At 42.8% G+C, this 23,691-nt stretch overlaps 2 protein-coding genes across 7 annotated transcripts in view; one reads left to right on the top strand and one right to left on the bottom strand.

Annotated features, from left to right (window-relative positions):
* The window catches only part of CMSS1 (cms1 ribosomal small subunit homolog), a 430,962-nt gene that overhangs the window by 108,167 nt on the left and 299,104 nt on the right, over positions 1-23,691 (top strand). The gene's annotated exons all lie outside the window — the stretch shown is intronic.
* The window catches only part of FILIP1L (filamin A interacting protein 1 like), a 327,587-nt gene that overhangs the window by 102,226 nt on the left and 201,670 nt on the right, over positions 1-23,691 (bottom strand). For both annotated transcript variants that reach the window (XM_066241790.1, XM_066241791.1), the window contains exons 2-4: positions 22,753-23,557; positions 21,664-21,837; positions 13,086-13,264 (exon numbers count right to left, since the gene is read on the bottom strand). In XM_066241790.1, coding sequence (XP_066097887.1) covers positions 13,086-13,264; positions 21,664-21,837; positions 22,753-23,547 — 1,148 coding nt within the window. In that variant the 5' untranslated portion in view covers positions 23,548-23,557. The remainder of the gene's footprint in view (positions 1-13,085; positions 13,265-21,663; positions 21,838-22,752; positions 23,558-23,691) is intronic.

The raw sequence follows: 23,691 nt of genomic DNA, 5'->3' as shown, positions 1-23,691 counted from the left end.
AGAGAGAGCGGAAGAGCAGGAAGCATCAACTACCCCATATGTGCCTTAACCAGGCAAGCCCAGTGTTTCGAACCACTGACCTCAGTGTTCCAGGTCGACGCTTTGTCCACTGTCCCGCCACAGGTCAGGCTCGTTAGTTAATTCTTGTTTGTGCCCTGATGGGGATGGAACCCACAGCCTTGGCATATCAGGTGATGCTCTAACCAACTGAGCTACCCAGCCAGGGCAGAAATTACTTATTTTTGAGAAAACATGTACTTAGCTTCATACATTCTGCTAGTATGTTTCTTCTAAAACATCTTATTAAAAAACAAATTACTAGGCCCTGGCCAGTTGGCTCAGCGGTAGAGCGTCGGCCTAGCGTGCGGAGGACCCGGGTTCGATTCCCGGCCAGGGCACACAGGAGAAGCGCCCATTTGCTTCTCCACCCCTCCGCCGCGCTTTCCTCTCTGTCTCTCTCTTCCCCTCCCGCAGCTAAGGCTCCATTGGAGCAGAGATGGCCCGGACGCTGGGGATGGCTCTGTGGCCTCTGCCTCAGGCGCTAGAGTGGCTCTGGTCGCAATATGGCGACGCCCAGGATGGGCAGAGCATCGCCCCCTGGTGGGCAGAGCGTCGCCCCTGGTGGGCGTGCCGGGTGGATCCCGGTCAGGCTCATGCGGGAGTCTGTCTGACTGTCTCTCCCCGTTTCCAGCTTCAGAAAAATGAAAAACAAACAAACAAACAAAAAAAAACAAATTACTTATTTGCCAGGCATCTCAGCCATTTCATGCTGTCACTGTGAAATTGACAGAAATAAATGGAAAATGCTGTGAACTAAATTATGTGCGTGATAAATAGGGAGGAAATGAGAGTTGGTGAGTAGAAATTGCATTAAATAGAAAAAAAATTGATTTCAATTCTTACATACTTCAAACCAACTGAATTATTATAGAGAGAATTTGACAAAGCGAAATTTGGATTCTGCAATGTTCAATTTAAACTTGTCAGGACCATGTAAGGTCAGTGCTCTGAGCGTTGTGGACTATTGCCGAATCCCTCATGTGGCGGGAAAGGTGAGCCAGGATCCTTGACTTGAACTTGAAGTCTTGGTGTGGGATATTACTGAAGGGGAGGAGGTTGCAGGCCTTTTAGAGAAGGAGTTACAGAAGCAGTGTTGGAAGACCAGTGACGCTACCCCATCAGAAAAAAAATGTTGTGTTTAAGTATGATTTTGATGATGTGTTAGAATTTTTTTCTTAACAAGTACACATCTCTAAAATCAAAGTCCAGGTCAATGGGAAAATCTGATTCATGTTACTGACATTCGCTTGACATACTTTTAACATCGTATCAGGTTAAAAATGAGGTTAGATTCAAGATTAGTCCCAGGCAACATTATAAAGTAAGACATGGGTACTCTCCCTCATTGCTTCTGATCATATAGATAGTCTATTTATAGAGCACTATTTAGCTACAGTTTTAAAATCCTTGAAAGGTTCACAACTTTGACCCAGCAATGCCACATTTAAGAATTTATTGTAAGGCAACAATCAGGGAGCTGTAAAAATTAATTGGAGTCTGAAACTTTTCATCATAGTCTTCTTTATAAAAGAGAACAAGTGGAAAGAATCTAAATGCCCACAATAGGGAATTTGTTAAATAAATTACATCTGTATGAAGCACTAGTATTCATGTACTTAAAAATTATGGTACAAATGAGTTGGTGATTTAGGAAAATGTCATGAGTTTTTTGTTGGTGAAAAACAATAGGATATCAAAGCTGTGCAAGGTACAAGTGGAGAGTTGTTTTCGTTTTTTTTTTTTTGGTAGTTAATGTTTCTGATGTTGTCTTAACTTTAGAAGGATCATTCTTCCTTCCAATGCCTTGATGAGGGACGAGGGACCTGCCTGCCCACGTTTCTATCTGCTCTTTGTGGCAGCTGCAAAGCTCGCAAGCTCATTGGGCTTCCCCTATCAGAACTGATTTGTTTCGTATACTACTGTTCTCCAAAGCGGGCTAAGTGAAGAGAACGAATCCAGAGCTGATTTGTGATAAGTTATTAGTGAAAAATAATAGATTAAAAGTTAACAACTTTTTCTACATTTCAGTCACTCATTCAACATACTGTGTTTCTACTCTCTTGGTCCTGCAGAAGGAACTGTGAAAAGTAAGCCCACTTACCATCTAGCGGAAATATTTGATTTTTCACACTGACTTTAGGCAAATAGATGTGATGAGTATGGGGATCTTGTGACAGTGGCAGGCCAGAGAGCAAGTGGAGTCTTTTGGTGTACTAAGAACCACCACATTGGGTGACTCTTCATTTTGTATATGTGGGAGGTGGAGCTCTTTTTAATACCATTATATTAACATTTCTCTTTATCTAAGTAGAATGATTTCCAAAAGGGGAAATAGGTCTTGTTGGGCAGATAAAATATATTATGCTCACTTTGTTAAAGATGGCACTGCCCTTGTGGAAGTCTGTCGCCCAGGTGATGGTATTAGTTACCCTTCTTGCTTGGGATGGGTGTGATTATATTAATGTGTGTTGGGGGCCAGCTGTAGGCAGGCAGGATCCTTGTAGCCTGGGGCTTGGTTTTGGGACTAAGCCTTTCCCACCCTTTTTGATGTGGGGTGGTGCACTCTCATGAGGAATCCCATTATACCTCAGATAAATGACTTTGTATCAGAGACTTCCTTGTTTGTATATTGGAGTAAAGGTTTTGGTTTCTACACTATAAAGTGGGGCAGACCGGGAGCTTGCTCTCTCTCGGTTCCTGAAATTAGCATTAGAGAGGAGAGCAGAGAGAGGCCACATGGAGGAGGCCAGGAGAAGCAGCCAAAATGGCAGACTGCTGAAGGAGAAGCCAGTTTGTGCAGAGTTTGTGCAGAATTTGTGCAGAGAGAAGGAGATGGGGAACAGAGGTGAATAAGGCTAGTGAGCTAGAAACCTTTGGTTCTAGGAAACTTGGATAAGTCAGTAGCTTTGTGAGCACTGAATGAGTGGTTTTTGGAGCCCAGTGTGTGTTTTTACTTGCCCACCGGGTGCAAGCTAGGATTAAAGGTAATGGCTCACCAGTTCTTGGCTCCGTTGTTTCTTTACCAACTGTCCAAATCTAATGCGAATCTGCATGGGCCAGGCGGCTCTGATGGTGGCCTTGGCTACTGGCTTTACAGGTCTCTACGATTTTTTTAAAAAAGTTCATTGAGCATTATAGAGCCCAGCTCGGTGTTACAGTGTTAGATCATTAGGAATTCAATAATACCCCTACTTTGAAGAAAATGATATATAACCAAACCTGAAGAAGGATCCTTCATTTGTGCCTCCTCTGTATTTTCTCTTGTCGTTGTACCTGTTACACGACATTTCACTTGCTTTCGTGTCTGCCTGCCCCACACTGAAAGGTATGCCCCTTGGAAGCTCTTACGCATCATCACATCCCTAGCACCCCACACAGGGTCTAGTTAAATGCCTTCTTGGCAATCCTAAAAGTGCCCAATGTTGTGATACAGAATGTATAAATAATCTACTTTGAAGAAAGGCAAATTTGAAGAAAGTTGCAAATGTTTACTGAGTGCTTCCTATGTATCAGACACCTTACTTAGTTAGCACTTTCTATGCAGTAGATGATGTAGTAATTGCAAGAACCTGAGATCCATATCAATTTTTTTTAACAAATGAGGAAAATGAGATTTACAGAGATTAAGACCAAGGCCAGATAGCTGGTGGGCGAAATGAGAAGACAGGAACATGGTTCAAACTAATGTTCTATAGGTCTATGCTTTTACTCAAATACCCTGTACCCTTTTCAAAAAAGGCCTTTCTGGAAGGTGCTATTTACTCCTTACTTATTTGTTTATTGTTTATTTTAGAAATTAAGTATAATGGGGTGATATTTGTTCATAAGAATACATAGGTTTCAGGTAAACACCTCTATAACATTTGAACTGTTGATTGGGTTGTGTGCCCATCACTCAAAGTCAAATCATTTTTCCGTCACTGTATTTGTCCCTCTTTATAACCCTTCTCACCCCTGTCTCTCTGGTAACCACTACACTTGTATCTGTGTCCATGAGTCTCAGTTTTATATCCCACCTATGTGTGAAATCATACAGTTCTCAGCTTTTTCTGATTCACTTATTTCACTCAGTATAATGTTCTCAAGGTCCATCCGTGTTGTTGTAAATGGCAATATATCATCATTTCTTTTTTTAAAATTTATTCATTTTAGAGAGAGAGGAAGGGAGAGAAAGATCAGTTTGCTTGTGTGTGTGCCCTGACCGGTGATTGAACTGGCAACCTCTGCATATCAGGGCGATACTCTAATCAACGGAGCCATCCGGCCAGGGCTGTATCATCATTTCTTACGGCTCTTTGCCCCTCATTTACACAAGGCATCTCCATCCTCATGGCTGGCCAAAGCTGTTTGGCTTCAACTTCTCATGAGGGAATAATACACTTGCCAGGAAAGGTTACCTGCAAGTTGAGAGTTCAAGATACAATTTAATTCTGTTCCACCTTGACTTCCATTTATGAGGCAAAAATTTCCATTTTCATATAATTTAATGACTCTTTTCCTCTTTATAGTTTATAATCAGTTGGAACAGAAGTTTGAGGTTGCCTTTCCATGTTTAGTCTTTGACTTCCTATTTTAAAGGGCTAGTAAACTAGTAGCTATGAGTTAGATATAGTTATCCAAAGCTTGTTGTAAGTTTGGCATTCTCTTAGAGCTGGGCTAGTTGTTAGATAATTACAATTCTTACTTTTTTGCCTGCCTTTCCAAAATGTTGCAATAGTGGTTTCAGTACCATAGAAGGAACACCTAAATCCTCACTGAACCATCTACAGATTATTTTATGAGGGTCTAGCCTCTCCAACTATATTATATATAATTATATCTTACATTTCTTCTGGACCTCCCACAATTCCAAGTACAAGACTTGAGTACCTGGTAATGATTCTGAAGAGAATAGTACCAAATACTGTATAGTATTACCTGGAGAGCTAGCTTCTGGTCTGGCTCTACTACTATGTAGCAGCCAGACTTGGGAATTTCTTACTGAGACCTGATGGGTCTTGCTTTTCACAGTCAAAACTCAGGGCTTGGTCTACATTACTTGGTCTTTTCTAATTTACATTTGGGATTCAGATAGTTATCTGATAGTTGGAGTCACGGTGGTGGCATTGACAGGAACAGAAACATTGTAAATTCATCTGGATTTGCAAAGATACCAAGTTCAGTTTTGAATAGGTGACACTGAAGGAGTAGGCTGCACCTAAATCCAGACATCCTTTAAGATTGAAAACACAGATTGGATTTTAAATTGGTGGTAGAGGGGCTGTCATTCTCACTGGCCTCTTTTGTTAGTGTGGATTAGAATCAAAGGCTTGAAGTAAAAAAGTACTTGTAACAATCATATAATCAAATCAGATTTTTAGGTCTGAAAGAGATGTACAAATCTTACAGCCTGTCCCATGTGTTTTATACATAAGATTAGAAAAACAGGATTTGCCCAAACTTAAACACGAGCTAGCTGCCGATGTGGTCTGTAGACCACAGTCTCCTATCTCCAAGTTCCTGGTTCATCCCTCACAGTGCTTATGACTACGTTTTAACATTAGTATTCTTTTGTAAGCAATAAATTCACTAATCATTATGTATCCAAATACACACCCAAAATTATTTATATAGCTTAGCTCGGCTTTCTGGGAAGGAAAAGCAATCAAATAGCATCATCACTGTATCTGGTTTGACCTCTAAAATTAAATGGTCTTGTATGGAAACCGCTGCATTGTGCAGTTACAGCGTATGGTTTTGTGACATATGTTTGAAAGTTAAGTCATGGTGTACAGTCCTAAATGTTTTGGTATTCTCATGAGATACTGTTGACCTCTCTGCATTCCAGCCCAGATCCTGCAGCAGGTCTGGTGTATATGAAGTATACGCTGATCATGTTGAGATTCTCTATAGAATTATAATACCAAAATATGTGTTTGTGGTAGGTCTCCATTTTTTTCTGACAAAGAACTGGATATCCATGACAGAGGTCAAATGGAGATCTGGCATTCATTTCACTACTTGCAAGACATAATCTCAAGAATATGTAATACACATAACTCTTTGCCAGAAAACCGAAAGGAAATGATTGCATTTGAGTACAATGTATTCTACAACAATAGTTTAGTGTGCATGAAATTTAAAACTGCTGGCTTTCCAAATATGATTTTTTAAAAGTAGACTTATTTATATTTTTTAAAACATTATACCCACTTTGTTATGCTTTGTGGAATATTTTTAAAAGCTGAGATTTAAGACCAAAGAAACTAAAAATCCTAATGGTAATAGTTGGAAGATCCTGAATTGTCTAGTATTCTAGTTTAATGTGTTTATTGATTTCTCCTGAGTATTTCATGTTATTATGTTATTTTACCATTATCATGCCTTTTTAAAATCTACCAATCATGATCCTATAAGTGCCTTAGGAGAATTAGTACTAGGTCTTAAAGTTTACAGTGGTGTCTCTGTTTTACATATACACAAACCAGTTGGGATTGCATGTAGGTGGATACCACATCCATGTCCTCTACGTAGTTACCTAGCACAGGACCTGGCATGTATCAGACATTCAATTAATTGGGTTTTGGGGTCTGTTTTTTTGAGTGAATGAGTCAATAAATGAACAGCAAGCAGCACTAACTAGCTAATTAACTAGTTACTTAGACTAAAAAAATAACAGATTACATATTTCAAGGGAGTATTTAAAGCTTCTGGAGAGATGTCTTTGAAAGTTGCCCAGTATACATCGACTCTTGAACAACACAAGTTTGAACTACCCATGTCCACTTATATGTACTTTTTTCCCCCTCTTTTCCAAGTTGAAAGGAGGGGAGACAGAGAGACAGATTCATGCATGTGCCCTGACGGAGACCCACCCAGAAATCCCCATCTGGGGCCACGCCAAACCATTTTTAGCACCTGAGGCAGAGGCTCCATGGAGCCATCCTCAGCGCCCGGGGCTGAACTGCTTGAATCAATCAAGCTTATGGCTGCGGGAGGGGAAGAGAGAGAGGCAGAGAGACAGGGGGAGAAGGGGGGAGAAGCAGATGGGTGCTTCTCCCATGTGCCCTGACTGGCAATCAAACCCAGGACATCCACACACCCGGCTGAAGCTCTACCTCTGAGCCAACCTCATTAAATCCCTGGTTTTGCAACTGCAAATTCAACCATGGGTCAAAAACAGAACTTTCCATCTGTGGTTGGGAATCCAAGGATGCAGAGAGCCAAATGTTTCCATTTTTCTATGCTATTTTACATGAGACTTGAGCATCTACAAATTATGGTATTCATGGGCTGGGGTGTGGGGGTGGGGTTTCCTGGAATTAGTCCCCCATGTATACCAAGGAACAACTGTAGTTAAGTTTTTGGGGAATCAGCCCTAGCTGATTGTCTCAGTGGTGGATCGTCGACCTAACATGTGGAAGTCCTGGGTTCAATTCCTGGTCAGGGCACACAGGAGAAGTATCTATCTGCTTCTCCACCCCTCCTCCCCCTTCTCTCTCTCTCTTCTCCTCACACAGCCATGGCTCTATTGATTCAAGTACATCGGCCCTGGGTGCTGAGGATGGCTTCATGGAGCCTCCACCTCAGGTGCTAAAAATAGGTCAGTTGCAAGGATGGCCCCAGATGGGGGTTGGCACATGGATCCTGGTCAGGACACATGTGGGAGTCTGTCTTTCTATTTCCTCTCCTCTCCCTTAAATTAAAAAATAAAAAGTTTTTGGGGAATCAAAAGTTATGTGCAGATTTTCCACTACAAAGCTGTCAGTGCCCCTAACCCTTGCATTATTCTAAGTTCAATTGTACTCATTCAACAGGAGAGTTAAATATGGTTCAGTATCTCAGCCACCTGTCTGATACCAATCGAGAAAACAGGCCTGTCATCGCAGAGAAGGGTTGGTGACGGAAATCTTTCTTTACAAAGTTGTTTCAGCCACAGAGAGAGGTAGAAGTGCTCCGTTCTTTACTAAAAACCTGAATAGCATAGGACTTAGCTCCAGGTACGGTCAAGCCAACCACCCTGGAGGCTGGGTCTCTTGTGACTGTCCTTCAGATACCCATCTGCCCCTGAGCCAGTGCTCTCTGGTCCCTAGCCAGGAGACGAACAAGAAATTCATTCTACCTGTGACTCCTTCTCCATATGGCTTTTTAAAAACTACCCTTTGAACCCCTACTTTGTAAACGAGGACCATCAGCACGAGCCTGCTTGGCCGAGATGTTGTGAAAAGAAATGTAAAGCTTTTAAAAAAGTCCATGTTTGAAGCCACTTTTTTTTACAGAGTTACCATTACAGTACTTGTTTCCCACTTTAGTGATTATTTAAAGGTCAGAAATACAGTAATATATATGGTTAGTATACATGGTTTGTTTTAGTATTTTTTAAAAAAATGATGGTTTAAAAGCGGTTAAAAAATAAAAAAAAAAATTTTTTTGTCTTCTCAGCCTTTTCCCCCATTGAACTGAAAAAGGAAAAAAAATAGGCAAACTTTATGAAAGTACAGACAAAATTGGCATTTCACTTATTAGAATATTTTGCAAAATTGCACTGACTAAAGTGATTTTTGTTTTGGCTCTGCTATGAAGCCATCCAGAAAGGCCAAAAATTACTGGCATTGCTTTTGTATAAAACCTTTCACATAGACTCCACTTGTACTTCGGCCAACTATATAATTCAAGTCATTGGTACATACATATCCACACTTTGGAGCTGGTCAGTGAACAGAAAGTTGTCATGAAATGTGGATATAATATTATCTTACGGACAGACCAAACCACACAGATTACAGTGAAGGAAACTTTGCATTAACTTGCTTGGAAACAGGGTTTCCTGAGCTGATCCCTGTCCTTCAGCCCCTCAGTGGGAAAGCTAGTTGTTTACTGATTACAATGAAGACATCACTTGTCAAACATCTTGGCCTGAACTCAGTATGTGACATCAGTCTCCTTTAGGGTTTTTCCACATAAAATGAATTCTCCAAAGAAAACATAGAAATTGAGCCTTAATTTGAAATCTAAGGTTTCAAATGAACTATCTCAATCATGTGTTCCTTAAATTTTATTTTACTTCCAAGTAGATATTATCCAACACTTAAGATATATGAATGCTCAACCTTCACAGTGTTTTTCAGAGCTTCCATTAGATAGTCCATTATAGCTGTCGTCACCCAACCCCCTTTTATGGGAGTGATGTCTTTCTTTGTTTCTCAGCACAGAGGGTCACTGATTTAGGAGTGGTTTACATCGCTCTGTTTGGGGAAGGAAGTAGACGTTATTTTTTCACCCCTTAGGACAAGTTAGTCTTGCTTTTGTGAGGGGTGACTGTGCTTGAGGAGAACCACTCACTAAAGTTAGAGGTACTCGGTGATGATGTATATTTGGTCATTTGTCGTTCAAAAATGAAGCATTAATGGTATTTCCTCTGTTGTGTAAACACTTCCTCTGTGCATATTTATCTGAAATTATAAGAGTTTCCCCCACTTCCTGTCCCGTTAGGTGGTATTTGTTTAATCCTGTGGTGCACATGGTCTCAGTGCAGGTGGAAGTGAGTTATGCCTTATTGTTGCGGGTGGAAATGGCGTTCTTTCACAGGGTCACAGGGAAGACATTCCAAAGGACTCACATATGGAAGATTGTGGGTTGGTGAGGTTTAATGGAGTCAAAACAGAAGACTGCCCTCAGGTTCCCAATATCTCATTTCCATTTGTCCTGCTGTAAAGCCAGTAGCCACAGCCACTATCACAGCCGCCTGGCCCATGCAGGTTCTCATTTGATTTGGACAGACGGTAATGAAACAAAAAAGCCAAGAACTGGTGGGCCATTAGCTTTCATCCTAGCTTGCACCTGGTGGGCAAGAAACACACACAGTGGGAAAACACTTCCCTTTCCATTCAGGGCTCCCAAAGCCACTGACTTATCCAAGTTTCCTAGAATCAAAGGCCCCATCAGCCTTATTCATCTCTTTTCTCCTTCTCCTCTCTGCACAAACTCTGCACAAACTAGCTTCTCTTTCAGTACTCTGCCATCTTGGCTGCTTCTCCTCTCCTCCACGTGACCTTTCTCTGCTCTCCTCCTGCATGGGCTCCTCTGCCCCATTTTATAGTGTAGAAATCAAAACCTTTAATCCAATGTACAAACAGGGAAATCTCTGATACAAAGTCACTTATCTGAGGCATAAATGGTATTCCTCATAAGAGTGCACCACCCCACATCATGCAACAGTCAAGGGTGTGGGGAAAGCTTAGTCCTAAAACTAAGCCTTAGGCTATAACGACCCTGCCTGCTTACAGCCTGTCCCCCACACCCAATGCAAACTATAAGCGAGCAAACATATATATCATATTTACAAACTTATTTGACCGACACCTGCCATAGAGAAAGTCCAGCCTAGTCTTCATTGGACCCATTACGAAGACCGGTGTCCAGATGTTCTGTTTCACGGTTCAATTCCTAGCAGAGCTTAGTCCAGTCCAGCCTCTGTCCTGTCCAGCCAGCACTGTCTGTGTTCCTGGCTGCATTCTGGCTGGCACTGCCTTGCTATGCCCAGACTTGTGCTCAGAGCCTGCACTTGGGAGTCTGTGCAGCCTCTGGCCCTCAGGCAGCCGCCAGCCCCACGTGGCCTCTAGAGCTAGCTCCTTGGGAACTCCAGAACTGAGGGGGAGAGCACTATTAAGCAAGAGAAAGAAGAGGAACTAGCTCTTCCTTAAGCTGATTATATTGCCTTGGGCTTTGGGAAGGACTAGGTGTCCTTTTAACTAACCAATCAACTTGGTTAGTTAAAGTTGGTGTTGGATCCTCCTCGCCCAACCAATCCATTTCCTAGATCTTTCGGGATTCTGTGTCCCTATCCGATCTGATCCTTTTTCCGTGCTAGACAGATGGGCCTCTGTGGTTGCTATCTTAGCTATGCTGTGCATGTGCCCAGCAGAGGAATTTCTCCTCTATTGTTTGTTTTTTGAAGAGAGAGGAAGTGGGGGAGAAGAGAGTGAGAAGCATCAACTCATAGTTGCTTCACTTTAGTTGTGCCTTGACAGGGCGAGAGGTGGGGCCTCAGGGCAAGCCAGCAACCTGTGCTCAAGCTGGCAAACCCTTGCTCAAGCTGATGAGCCCACTCTCAAGCCAGCAACCTCAGGGTATCAAACCAAGGACCTCAGCATCCCAGGTCGACGCTCTATCCACTGCGCCACCACCAGTCAGCCTCCTTTATTGTTTTTATTCCTCCCCCAGGAATGACGAGTAACAATCCTGCCCACTGGTGGGGGATTAGGCCCTGATGCATTGGAGCATGTCCTGGGGAGTTTGTGAAGCTGTAACTTCCTAGTGAAGCAAGCAAGCTTTTTAATGTTTATTTCCCTTTGCTCCCTTCCTTTATTAATACCCAGCTACTTTCACTGCCATTATGAGGCCCATCGTCTCCCTGCTGAAGGCAGGGAGGGTCAATGCACATAGTGATTTGGCTTCTGCTCTCACTGTTCTGTTGAAAAGTCTGAAGCTCCTCATTCTCCTCCATGTTGCCAAAGTTTGGGATATTTTCTCATCCTTTTCGGTGTTACTGTTATTTGAATGCTTATCTTTTTTAAAGAGAGAGAGATAGGAAGGTGGAGAGTAGTGAGAAGCATCAACTCATTGTTACTTCACTTTAGTTGTTTGTTGACTGTGTCTCCTACATGCCTTGACTGAGGTGCTCAAGCCAAGCCAGTGACCCCTTGCTCAAGTCAGTGACCTTAGGCTCCAGCCAGCAACCCTGGGCTTCATGCCATTGACCTTTGGGCTCAAGCCAGTGACCTTGGGATCATGTTGATGACCCTGCGCTCAAGCTGACAAGCCCACACTCAAGCCAGTGACCTGGGGTTTTGAACTGGGACCCTCAGCATCCCAGGGCAATGCTCAATCCACTGTGTCACCACTGATCAGGCCTTTTACTCTTTTTTTAAAATCTTTCCTTGCTCGGTTTCTTTGCTTTCTTTTACTCCTGGTTCTTCTAACCCTCACCTTTTTTTTTTTTTTTTTAAGCTTCCTTTCTTGACCTCCCTTCCTCCAGAAAAGCACAAAACATTGATGTTTTCTAGAGTTCTTTTCTCAGAATTCTCTCCACACCACCACACAGAAACCTACAGCTTTGGCCGTCACCAGCTGCAAATTCACATCACCAGCCCATCCTTTTCCAGATGTGTATTTTCAACTGTGGGTTGTCTGTAGACATATTTTTCTCCCCACTGGACATTGGAATACACTGGGTACCTCACACTCAACGTGTCTAAAACAGAACTCATCTCCTGTTCCCACCTCTGCTTTTTAAGCCATTCTCCCTCCCCAACATCCTTCAACAACAAAAAGCTGTGTCCTATTCCTATATTCTGTAACTTCGTAAGTGGCTAGTACTTCTCAGTGGCCCCTTGTTTTCCTTGTTCTGCTCTCCAGTCTCATTAGTCACTAATTCAAATGAACTATACACCGTAAGTATTTCTTACTTACACTCCGTTCTCTCTACCCCATAGCCATTGGAAAACCCGTGCTCCTCCTTTCTTGCTTCCATGCTGCCTTACTAGTTCTTTCAGAAAACATACCTAGTCAATTCACTCACCTTCTCACAAATTTTGCTCCTTGCCAGCTCTATAAAATCCAACAGGCTAAGCTTTCCTTTTCACATCCTGCAGTTATACCCAGTGCTGTAGCTATGTGGGAAAGTTGAGTTCCCTCAGGACCCATACTGTTTTCTTCCCTCTGATACGATACATTTCTGCCTCCGCCTGGTATACATTGTACTTTCTATTCTTGTTTATATACGAGGACTAAGAGCAATCCCTTGCACAATTAGCTGCCCAACACTTATGTTTCCACAGTCCTTATTACACCCGGTTATTCTTGCATTGCACTGATAGTCTTTAAACACATCTTTTCCATCACCCCGGACCATGAGATCTTTTAGAGCAGAGGCTGTGTCACATTCATGCTGGTATCCCTGCATCCTTGGTACACTACCCAGGCTATCGCGAGAAGTTAGTAAGAGTACATAGTATAGTTCATTTTCTTGTCCAAAGTAGCCTTACCTTTCACATTCCTGTTCTAGTAAGTTTATGAATTCATCATTCTTCTCCATGTATTCTTTATGTTTTCTCCTTTCTTCCTCCAACTCCAATATGGTTTGCCTATGCGATTTTTCTACTATTAAAAGCTGTTCCAGGACTCGTCTGTGAGATTCTTTATGTTTTTCAACAACTTTGTCCAACTACAAAAGAAAATAAATGTATAGTCTGTTAACTGGAAATCATTCATAATACTGCCATCTTTCAATCTTTTAGAAATGTCTAGTTTTGACTAATTCAACATATGTTCTGATCTCCTTTTTCTAGTTTTTAACATTCCTCTTGTTCATTGGTACTTCAACATTTGCATTTGTTGCATTTCAACACAAGTATAATTTATTTTGCTGTCATTTCCCCCGTGAGTGAGTAATAGGCGCCTCTGTAAATATCAGAACAGTTCCCTCTTACCCCTTTCTTACATCCCCTTCCCTTTCCTGAGAAACGATGTTAGAGGAGTGATATGCCCAACGTTTGATTCTGCAGCTGCTCTCGTGACCGCTCCTGGCCAGCCCTTCCTGCAGGACTCTACCAGTGTACGTCTCCTGGATCCTGTGGTCTGCATTTCTTTGCATTATACATTAAGATGTTTGAGTATTGAAATGTTTGTTAATCAGTTCTGGGTTGGTATGTAGTGTGAATGTGGCCAAATGGAAATCGTGAAATTCTTTCTGTTTTCCATACCTACTTATATGTCTGCTAGAAAACTGTCACCCAGTGCCTGATTTATGCATTTGTCTCCCCTACTAGACTGTGCACTCCCTGAAGGCAGGAATTACATTCTATTTTCTTGACTTCTTAGCCTTCTTAGCCTCTTACAGAGTGATTTGCTTATAGTCGGAGCCCAGTATATGTTTACAGATTGAAAACAAAATAAGCAATGAATCAAGAAAGAAAAGACGGAAAGAGGTTCACTGAAACACGTGTGGCTCAGGATCTTTGGCCAGTGATAAATTAATAGCCGATAAGAACGTAGTTTTGAAAACATGTAACTGTCTAGTTTGTTAAACACTAGGTGCTATACCTGATGATAATGGTTGACTTTACCCTTTGCCTGTATCATAAAGATGGAAAATTTGTGACTCTTGAGTTAGAAGCCAATTAAATCTTAACGCACTTATTTGACTAAAAATCTAAGGCACAAAATAGCCAAACAGAAAAAGTACAGGCAAAGGTGTGCGGTGTATAGAACCTAACTAATTCTCTCAGACTTATAACTTTTTAGGCTGGTTGTCTGGATTTCTAATATTGGTTTATAATGGTGCGTTAACACACATAGAGTACTTCATTAAACCATATGGGTGTTGATGGTTCTTAATAAGTGTAAGCAGTCTTCTTGTGGAAATGGAAATTACTGAGTTGTATTGCCTGCTGGCAGAGTCACCACTGTTAACTAGTGACTCTCTTCTGAGAGGGAGGTTCAGCTGTCCTGGGCCTCCGGTCATAGCAGCCCTCAGAGAACTCTTTAGAGTTGCCCAAACGGTAGAGCGAATTGTAAAGAAAATTCAAATGAGCTGCTTTTGAAATTTGAGAGTGAAATAGTGATAGGATCAGCTTTCATTTAAGAAAATTGTTAGTTGATTTAGGGAAACATTTAATTTAATTTGCGTAAAATCAGCCCTAGAATTAATGACTAAATAAGTAAAGGAAGCTTCTTAAATGCAAGAAAAATGTTTTTCCTTAGATAGATTCTTGTAACTGTCTGGACATGGGTATTAAACTTTATTTGGCCCAAAGAGAGACTATACAGGACTCATTTAATACACTGTTGTTTTCCATTGCAATTTTTCTCTCCTTACATTGTTTGTTTGTTTATTTGTTTGTTTGTTGTTTGTTTGTTGAAGGGGCAAGGCAGGAAGGCTGGAAAGAAGCATTGCTCTTCATTTATTACATGAGCTTGTATGTGGTCTCCCATCCTTCAGCCTCACCCCCTTCCGGCCTGTCCTCATTAGTGACAGCATGATCCTTCCACCCGTGGGATCACTCTACACTCCTATCCAGAGCCAGAAGGTCTTTCATCGCTGGTCTCCCAACACTTCTTCCCCATTCTTACTCCGTACCTCCCCATTTTTCTCATCCAAGCTGTGGCCACACGGGACGTGGGGAAGTTCTTAGATCATACCGTGGTGGTTCAAGACTGCTTTTTTCAATGCTGAGACCTAGCCACATTTTTACCCTTCTACCCAAAACTTTTCCTGTTCTTCCTTTGTAGCCTTCTCTGACTACTCCTAAGTAGAATTGTTTGTTCTTTCCTATCAGTGAGATGACTGATTCGAGTTTGCCTTCTCTCACATTCGCTGGCTCGTGAGGGATGGCTTGAACTTACTGCATGCTGTTCGGTGCAACATGTTTGGAGCTCGTGTTTGTCAACACTGGTTAATGGGAAAGATGCCTGGCAGCGGGAAAGCCCCCAAAGAAAGTATTAACTGACTCTAGATGTTTTAGCATGCACCTGAAGTTTTATTCCGTGCCTTCATTTCTCCATGCCCAGAGTGACTTTTAGAAAATATGTCAGTCGTTCTCAGTTGACTCACTTTCATTCCTGACTGATGGAATGATGGGCCTGAACTCATGGCATTTCCCACCGCCTGTGTATGTGTGAGCTTGACCCAGCCGCTGACCCATTCTGTTTTTCAGGGTTCTCATTTATATATTGAATGGCTGGACTTGATTTCTTTTTCTTTTTTTTTTATTGATTTTAATTTATTGTGTTTACATAGATTCTAGTGTCACCCCAAATGCATCCTCCCCTCCCCATATTCCCCTCAATATCTCCCATGTCCCCCTCCCCACATGGATTTGATTTCTAAGATCAGTTCTAGTGTCACAGTTTTTCCAAGGCAACAGTGTTTATTAATCCATTTATGCCAGAGGTTGAAAATTTTGAAATTCAGTTCTCCAAAATGTTTCCGAAAATTCACATCACTTTTTGACAAGTGGTCAGCATGCCAGTATCTGCAGTAGTGACTAAGTCTGTGCACCATGTGACATCATGTACCCTCAGGAGGCAGACTTATGAAAAATCAGACCTCGGCCATGACCTGGAGCAGTAAGGTATAAATAACTCCTACATCACTGCCGTTCCAATGATGAACATGAGGCACAAAGGGGCTGAGTGGCTGCTGTGCTCTCTGGACTTAGTACTATGATAGTTGCCATGGGAAATACGAGAAAAGTTTGAAGTCTCAGTGTTTCTACTTTCACGAGGAAGATAAGACGCACACACGCGCGCGCGCATACACACATGAAACAATTAGCAGTGTAAGGTGTGTATCATTAAGTACTAAGGGACTATCAGAGGACCCCTGTCCCCTTATCTGTCTCCACTTGCACGCTGAATGAAGCCTGGGGAATAGAACAGGAAGACTGGCCAGTCATTTCAGGGAGTGTCAGGGAAAGAAAGATTGAAAAGATGGCTCCTTAATGTTTCCTGGTCAAGGACTAGCTTCCTGCTTATCATTTTAACCTCCTTGATGTCATGTGCTATTCCCAGACCCTAGTATAATTCAACTCCTTGCCTAGGATAAAGAATTCAACTCCTTGCCTAGGATAAAGATAGTACAATGTGTTTTATTAGCTTGTATTTCTAGTGATTCTTGTATGCTTAGAGGGAAGGAAGAACAGAGAGGTTGTCCATGATTTTGCTTCAAGTTACTTAATACATGTTTAGAAATGAATTATGACCTTTGTTTTAACACCTCCAGAGTCACCCACCGCTCTGATTCTAGGTGTGATCTTCTTTCTGTCTTACCGCTTTGGTTCTATTTGTTCTTTTCCATTGGCTCTTTGAAGATTGCTCTTTTCCATCAAGCTCATCCACAGAGCAGATAAATTGTATGGCCATTTTAGTAGATCAAAGGTAACTAAATATACTGTTTATAACCTGTCAAATAAAGGTCTCTATTTTAACCTACTTTTCCTCGATCGCACTGGGATGTCTGTTTTACAGAGACTGCTCATTCTCTCATCGCCTCGGTATCTCAGAACCTGGCAGTGGTGGCGGGGCTCGCAGGGCTCTGCCCTCCGGCTGCCGGAGCCCTCGGACAGCTCTCACTTGGTTAGCAAGGCTCTGCCCTCCGGCTGCCGGAGCCCTCGACAGCTCTCACTTGGTTCGCAGGGCTCTGCCCTCCGGCTGCCGGAGCCCTCGACAGCTCTCACTTGTCTTCATTGTCCTTCTTCATGGTGGTGGTCTGCCCTCACTCTTACCTTGTCATCGACAAAGTTTCATTCAGCTCACTCCCCCTACAGCAGGGGTCCCCAAACTTTTTACACAGGGGACCAGTTCACTGTCCCTCAGACCGTTGGAGGGCCGGACTATAAAAAAAACTATGAACAAATCCCTATGCACACTGCACATATCTTATTTTAAAGTAAAAAAACAAAACGGGAACAAATACAATATTTAAAATAAAGAACAAGTAATTTAAATCAACAAACTGACCAATATTTCAATGGGAACTATGCTCCTCTCACTGACCACCAATGAAAGAGGTGCCCTTGCAGAAGTGCGGCGGGGGCCGGATAAATGGCCTCAGGGGGCTGCATGTGGCCCGCGGGCCGTAGTTTGGGGACCCCTGCCCTACAGTCTGCCTTTCCACCTTCACACTTGGTAGCATTCTGGGTCATCTTCCAATTTAACTGGACCTGCCGTGCGGCTCTTTCCCTATGCCTGTCAGCGGCCTTTCTCTTTAACTCAAGGCATCATTCTATTTGAATCCCACACTAGTCTGTCTAAATACTACACCTGAGCACATTGTTACCTTCTTAATTGTATCTCTTACGTAACTGAATAGAGCCCATCAAGCATAAAGGCTCTATTTTAATTTTATTTCTGCTTCTCTTAATGTAACTGTAATTTTGTACATTCTTAACCTCCTCACTTCTATGAACTTCTGTGCTCCGTCCTTTTTTGTCTTCTTCCAGCCCTTGTTTCATCTATAAATCTCTTTCTTTATATCTTTGATCCCACCTCTGTCCCTTCAGAGTGTGTCTACAAACGTGGTCAAGCCTTCCTGCCTAAAAATGTACACATAGTCTCACACACAAAGACGGAGAGAGGAGGAGGACTTGCCACGAAGCTTGCATGGGTATCTTTTAAGGCCCTGCTAAGGCCCCAGCGATGTGTTCACCTCGTCATGTATTTTGTAAAATTTCAGATGTAACGCATTAATTGCAATTAGTTAAGACCCCTGTTTTTCTCCCATCTTGACTGACCCACCATCAGATTTCCTTGCATGTCAGGTAGTGTTGGACAGACTATAAACATTTTTGGGTCCTGCTAAAGAGGAGGTCTGGTTCCATAGTCACTTCCACATATAGGCAAGTGACTGCTCACCATCTCGGTGTAGGAAAAGCTCCCGGAAATGCTCTCACTGGCCACCGTTCAGCCCACCCAACCATTGTCAAATAAAGGTGAGAAGTCGGAGGCTGTGTTCCAAAGTGAACGTGTCCTTTGGTTCCCAGCAACGGAAGCTTGGGGATTGAAAGGAGGACGTTTCAAAATATACGGAGCCAGAGCCTGGTCTATGTCAATTTCCCTTTTAGTTCCCAGTTTCAGAATTTCTCTTGCTTCCGTGTAAGCTCACCCATGCACTGAAGTTTGTGTTAGATGGTTTGTCTAATATTTTTACATATATTTTTAGTGATAGAATTTCACTGGGTATATAGTCCACAGGGTTGCTGCAAGTGGAGTGTCTGCATGTTCTACCTGACTGACACCTACTCGTCCTCTAAATCTTGCTTGTCCTGATTCTTCTGTCTAAACCTGATGCCCCATTATACGCTCCCATAGTGCTTCACGCTTTAACCAATATGTGTATGATCGTCATCTTCGGTGATCGTGTCTCTTTCTTAGACATTAAACACCCTCAATACAGGAACCACACTGATTTTTATGCATCAGCTCTTCAATAAATATTAAATAGATGAATGAAATAAAAATTTAAAGCTAAACTATGCATTGTTTAAAATAAATATTCTAAAGATTGCCCTAAGGTAATGCTAATAAGGTATGCAGATTCTTTTATGCTCTCATATTTTTCTTAATATCTTTTTTGGGAGAACTAGAAATATGTTAGGCCATTAACTCAAGACTTTTTTTAAAGGTAACTTCTCATAGGGAACCCTAGGTTAGAAAGCAGTAAGAGGTGGAGGCTGCTGTGGGCTCCTGAGTCCTTGTCTCCCTGCCCCGGACGGCTCAGCCTCACCCTCTCCCCACTCCTGAGTCCTTGTGTCTCCCTGCCCTGGACGGCTCAGCCTCACCCTCTCCCCACTCCTGAGTCCTTGTGTCTCCCTGCCCTGGACGGCTCAGCCTCACCCTCTCCCCACTCCTGAGTCCTTGTCTCCCTGCCCTGGATGGCTCAGCCTCACCCTCTCCCCACTCCTGAGTCCTTGTGTCTCCCTGCCCCGGACGGCTCAGCCTCACCCTCTCCCCACTCCTGAGTCCTTGTGTCTCCCTGCCCTGGACGGCTCAGCCTCACCCTCTCCCCACTCCTGAGTCCTTGCATCTCCCTGCCCTGGATGGCTCAGCCTCACCCTCTCCCCATCCTTACCTCTGTCCAGCGCCCAGGCCTCCACCAGTTGTTTCTGTTTGTTTATTTTTGGATTTTGGATATTTTTTTTTGCTTAAATCAGTGTTTCTATTACATGATATAACTGAGAGCAGTTTGATCTTCTAAGTTATTTCACCTTAAGAATAGATAAATCCTTTTTAGTTTACCTAGACATGGTTGAGATTTTTAGAATTTTCAGAAATAACACAGGAAGAAAAAAACATAGGGGAAGGTTTACACCCCGCAATGGGAGAAAGCAAAAGATTATTTTTTTAACATGCCGATCTTTATTCTTACGTAAAGAGTGTGCAGTCACGGATGGTCTTAGTGGGAGCATTGTCCTCTCTGTTCTTCAGCCCTGTCTAGGGAAATATTTTCAGAGTTCCCCTTGACTCCTTATTCTCTGGATATCTTCCTCTCGCCTGTGACTTTCCACTAGCTACGGGAAGAGGGTGGACAAGCGGGTTGCTGGGTAGAGTTAGTGGGCCTCCAGGAACTGGACATACTGATAGTCGAGGAGAGACGAGTCTGTAAGGGGAAAGGAGGAGGCAGGAGGAGAATGCGGGCAAGTCATGGAGGTGGGACTGTGGTTGTGTGGGAACGTGTGTGGGGGGGTGTCTGTCTGGGGAGCAATCCAAGAAGGCTGGCTTTGTAAAGCAAGGCTAAGTCATGGATGACTTTCAGGGGCAAGCATTTGTAGCGGGTCAGGGTAGGTCCAGTTTTGCATATGTGTAGTAGACTTCTTTTGTGACAAAACTTTTTCCTACTGATTTCAGCCTAAGTTTGGAAACATTTTGTTTCCTTTCACACTGATGTGTTGAGGGGTTGTGTCATTCGTGGAGTTTTGTCAGGATATGTTCAGTCTCATTAGTTTGCATTTGTGCTCATATGGGCTGGGGAATTGGGGCCTAGCGCTGCCTCACAGTCACCGTGTTGGAAGCCAGGACGCAGTTCTAACACTACCGACTTACAGCTTCAGCTCCTCTTGTTTAAAATCAGGATTAAAGCGCCAAGTTAACAGACTCTGGGTGGTCTCTTCCAGAGACGTAGATCCTTATGACCAAACCCCTTCACAATTTGGCAGGACGGTAGTCTTCTCTCAGGAGACACCCAAGACGAGAATAGCAAGGACATTGGAGGTCAGTCCTGAGGTAGGCTGCCAGAGCTTATGTAGGGAAAACTTGTCCAAAACTTGCTTTCACTCTCTCCAGCCTTAACTCGGGCTCCTAGTTGTTTCCCTTTTATAAAAATGAAAAATTATGAAATTTTCCATGAAGGTTTCAGAGGAAAATAGAAGAATAAAATAAGGATGCCAGAGAGTTTCAGAAATGTCAGCAAGTAAAAGAGCAGACGGAGCCACAGCTTTGTGCAGTGGTGGCCGCGTGGGACCACCCGCTCTGCCGCTGTCCCTGCTGGGCACATACGGTAGAGGAGAGCCCTTCGCTGTCAGGAAACTTGTGAAGGAAGGGGAGGCTATGCACTCGCTTGAAATACATGCTTTCTAAAACTCGGTTTCTTGGAGAGATCTTCAGGTCATTTCCATTCGTGCTCAAAATTTCTATGACATAATATCTGTGTTTTCAAAGAAATTAACCTTTATGGTTAAACTTTGTTTTTATTGCAACCTGAACAGCATTCAGATTCCCCAAAAGAAGTTCAACGTGTGTGTGTGTGTGTGTGTGTGTGTGTGTGTGTGTGTGTGTGTGTCTGCGCGTGGATAGAGAGAGAAATTCTCTTGCATTAGTTAGATTTCAGTCTGATGTCAAAAAGCAGACCTAGTGAAAACATCCTGTCCATGATTTATTCTCTCTCTTTCTCTTTCCTGGAGAACATGTAGTATTTATCTACCTTGCACAGATTTTAAATGTCCTAGAATGTAAAATGTTAAGTAATCAAAAAGGAGTTCTATGTCGTGTCCCACTGCCCGGCCTCAGGCTTGGCTGGCTAGTGAGCTGCGTCCCCCTCCCAGGCACACGCCCTGATGTGATGCATACCTTGTTCATTGGTTTTTCATAGACGTCCTCCTGCCAAGGGGCAGATCTTGCTTGAAAGGCATCTCGCTGAAGAGCCTCTAACACCTTTTTTGGAGTGACAAACCCATACTGTGCTTCCAGCAAAGCCAAGTCCATTTTTTCAGCCTTTAAAATGCCTATGACTTCATCTCGAGCCTGTAGCAACAAAAGGCATTTCAGAAATCCACTTTATGTACCAACAGTCTCTGAACGTGATTGCTTAGTAGAGTGTTTTTTATTTCTCTTTCAAGTGTCAACAAATTATATTTAGTTATAGCATCTTAGAAAAGGTAGCAAAACTTATGTCCCTTCATCCTTCTTATAGTCTAATTACACATTAATAATGTTGTAATAAGTGACCACTGTATAACATTGAGAGACCCTATGTTTTTTTATTGTGTTTGACAAGCAGTTAATATGATACCCCTCAATAGACTGGCATTTGTGTTTTCAGGGGTAGGAAACTATTTTTGTAGTTTATATGTAGGTTAACGATGCCAGGGCAAGTCTATGAGCCAGTTCGCATGCAGTACAAAAGCATCTAGTGTTATTTAAACCAATCCAGAAGTCGTCTGGCGTTATTGTTACCCACACGTGGCTGTGCTCTGAGGCTTGTGAGCAGCATGCGTAGAGGATATGACCTTAGACAACATGTATGCAGTCGCATGTCACAGCCCCTTTAAATTTTTTTTTATTCATTTTAGAGAGGAGAGGGAGAAACAGAGAGAGAGAGGAGAGACAGAGAGAGAGAAGTGGGGGAGGAGCTGGAAGCATCAACTCCCATATGTGCCTTGACCAGGCAAGCCCAGGGTTTCGAACTGGTGACCTCAGCATTTCCAGGTTGACGCTTTATCCACTGTGCCACCACAGATCAGGCTGTCACAGCCCTTTTAGATGTGGTTAATTACCCTTCATTTTGGCAGAAGAGAATCTGTGTGTGTGTACTTACACTTTCTTTTATGTATAGACAAGTATGAACCATAGATTAATATTTCTGTGGCAGCATACACACCAAATTCATAAGCAGCCTTCCCCTTGAGGCGTGATGGGTATAATTCAAACTCAGCTTACCTGCAGTTCTCCCTCCAGAATGCTTAGAAGAAATAATAGGTCCTCTCTTGAGAGGTCTTCTCCTTGGTGGCCATTACTACTGTGTGACGTAGGTCTTGAGAGGCCTTCTCCTTGGTGGCCATTACTACTGTGTGACATGGGTCTTGAGAGGTCTTCTTGGTGACCATTACTACTGTGTGACGTAGGTCTTGAGAGGTCTTCTTGGTGACCATTACTACTGTGTGACGTAGGTCTTGAGAGGTCTTCTTCTTGGTAACCATTACTACTGTGTGACATAGGTCTTGAGAGATCTTCTTGGTGACCATTACTACGGTGTGACGTAGGTTTTGAGAGGTCTTCTTGGTGACCATTACTACTGTGTGACATAGGTCTTGAGAGATCTTCTTGGTGACCATTACTACGGTGTGACGTAGGTCTTGAGAGGTCTTCTTGGTGGCTATTACTACTGTGTGACATAGGTCTTGAGAGATCTTCTTGGTGACCATTACTACAGTGTGACATAGGTCTTGAGAGGTCTTCTTGGTGGCTATTACTACTGTGTGACATAGGTCTTGAGAGCTCTTCTCCTTGCTGGCCATTACTACTGTGTGACATAGGTCTTGAGAGCTCTTCTCCTTGCTGGCCATTACTGCTGTGTGACGTAGGATGCAGAAGGATTGCATTTGATTCACTGGTAGAGTCTGTGTCTTGCTGTCTCTGCTTCATGTCTTTAGGTCCTTGGAAATGGTGGTCTTTACTCTGTCTTGGAAATTGCTTTAGGGCCGAGCCCTCTGTGTCGCTGTTTCTGGAACGCATTCTTCAGGGACTGGAAAACAATTTGTAACTCTTAATGTAAGTGGAATTTTTAACAAGGGTACCTATTCCTGCTTTAACAAGTCTGCACTCTTGTACTTACCACAGCCAAAGACTCAAAACGTTTCTGAAATCTATAGCAGAGAG

This window comes from Saccopteryx bilineata, chromosome 8, assembly GCF_036850765.1.
Source record: "Saccopteryx bilineata isolate mSacBil1 chromosome 8, mSacBil1_pri_phased_curated, whole genome shotgun sequence".
Taxonomy (NCBI): Eukaryota; Metazoa; Chordata; class Mammalia; order Chiroptera; family Emballonuridae; genus Saccopteryx; species Saccopteryx bilineata.
This window is presented reverse-complemented; position numbering and strand designations above follow the sequence as displayed.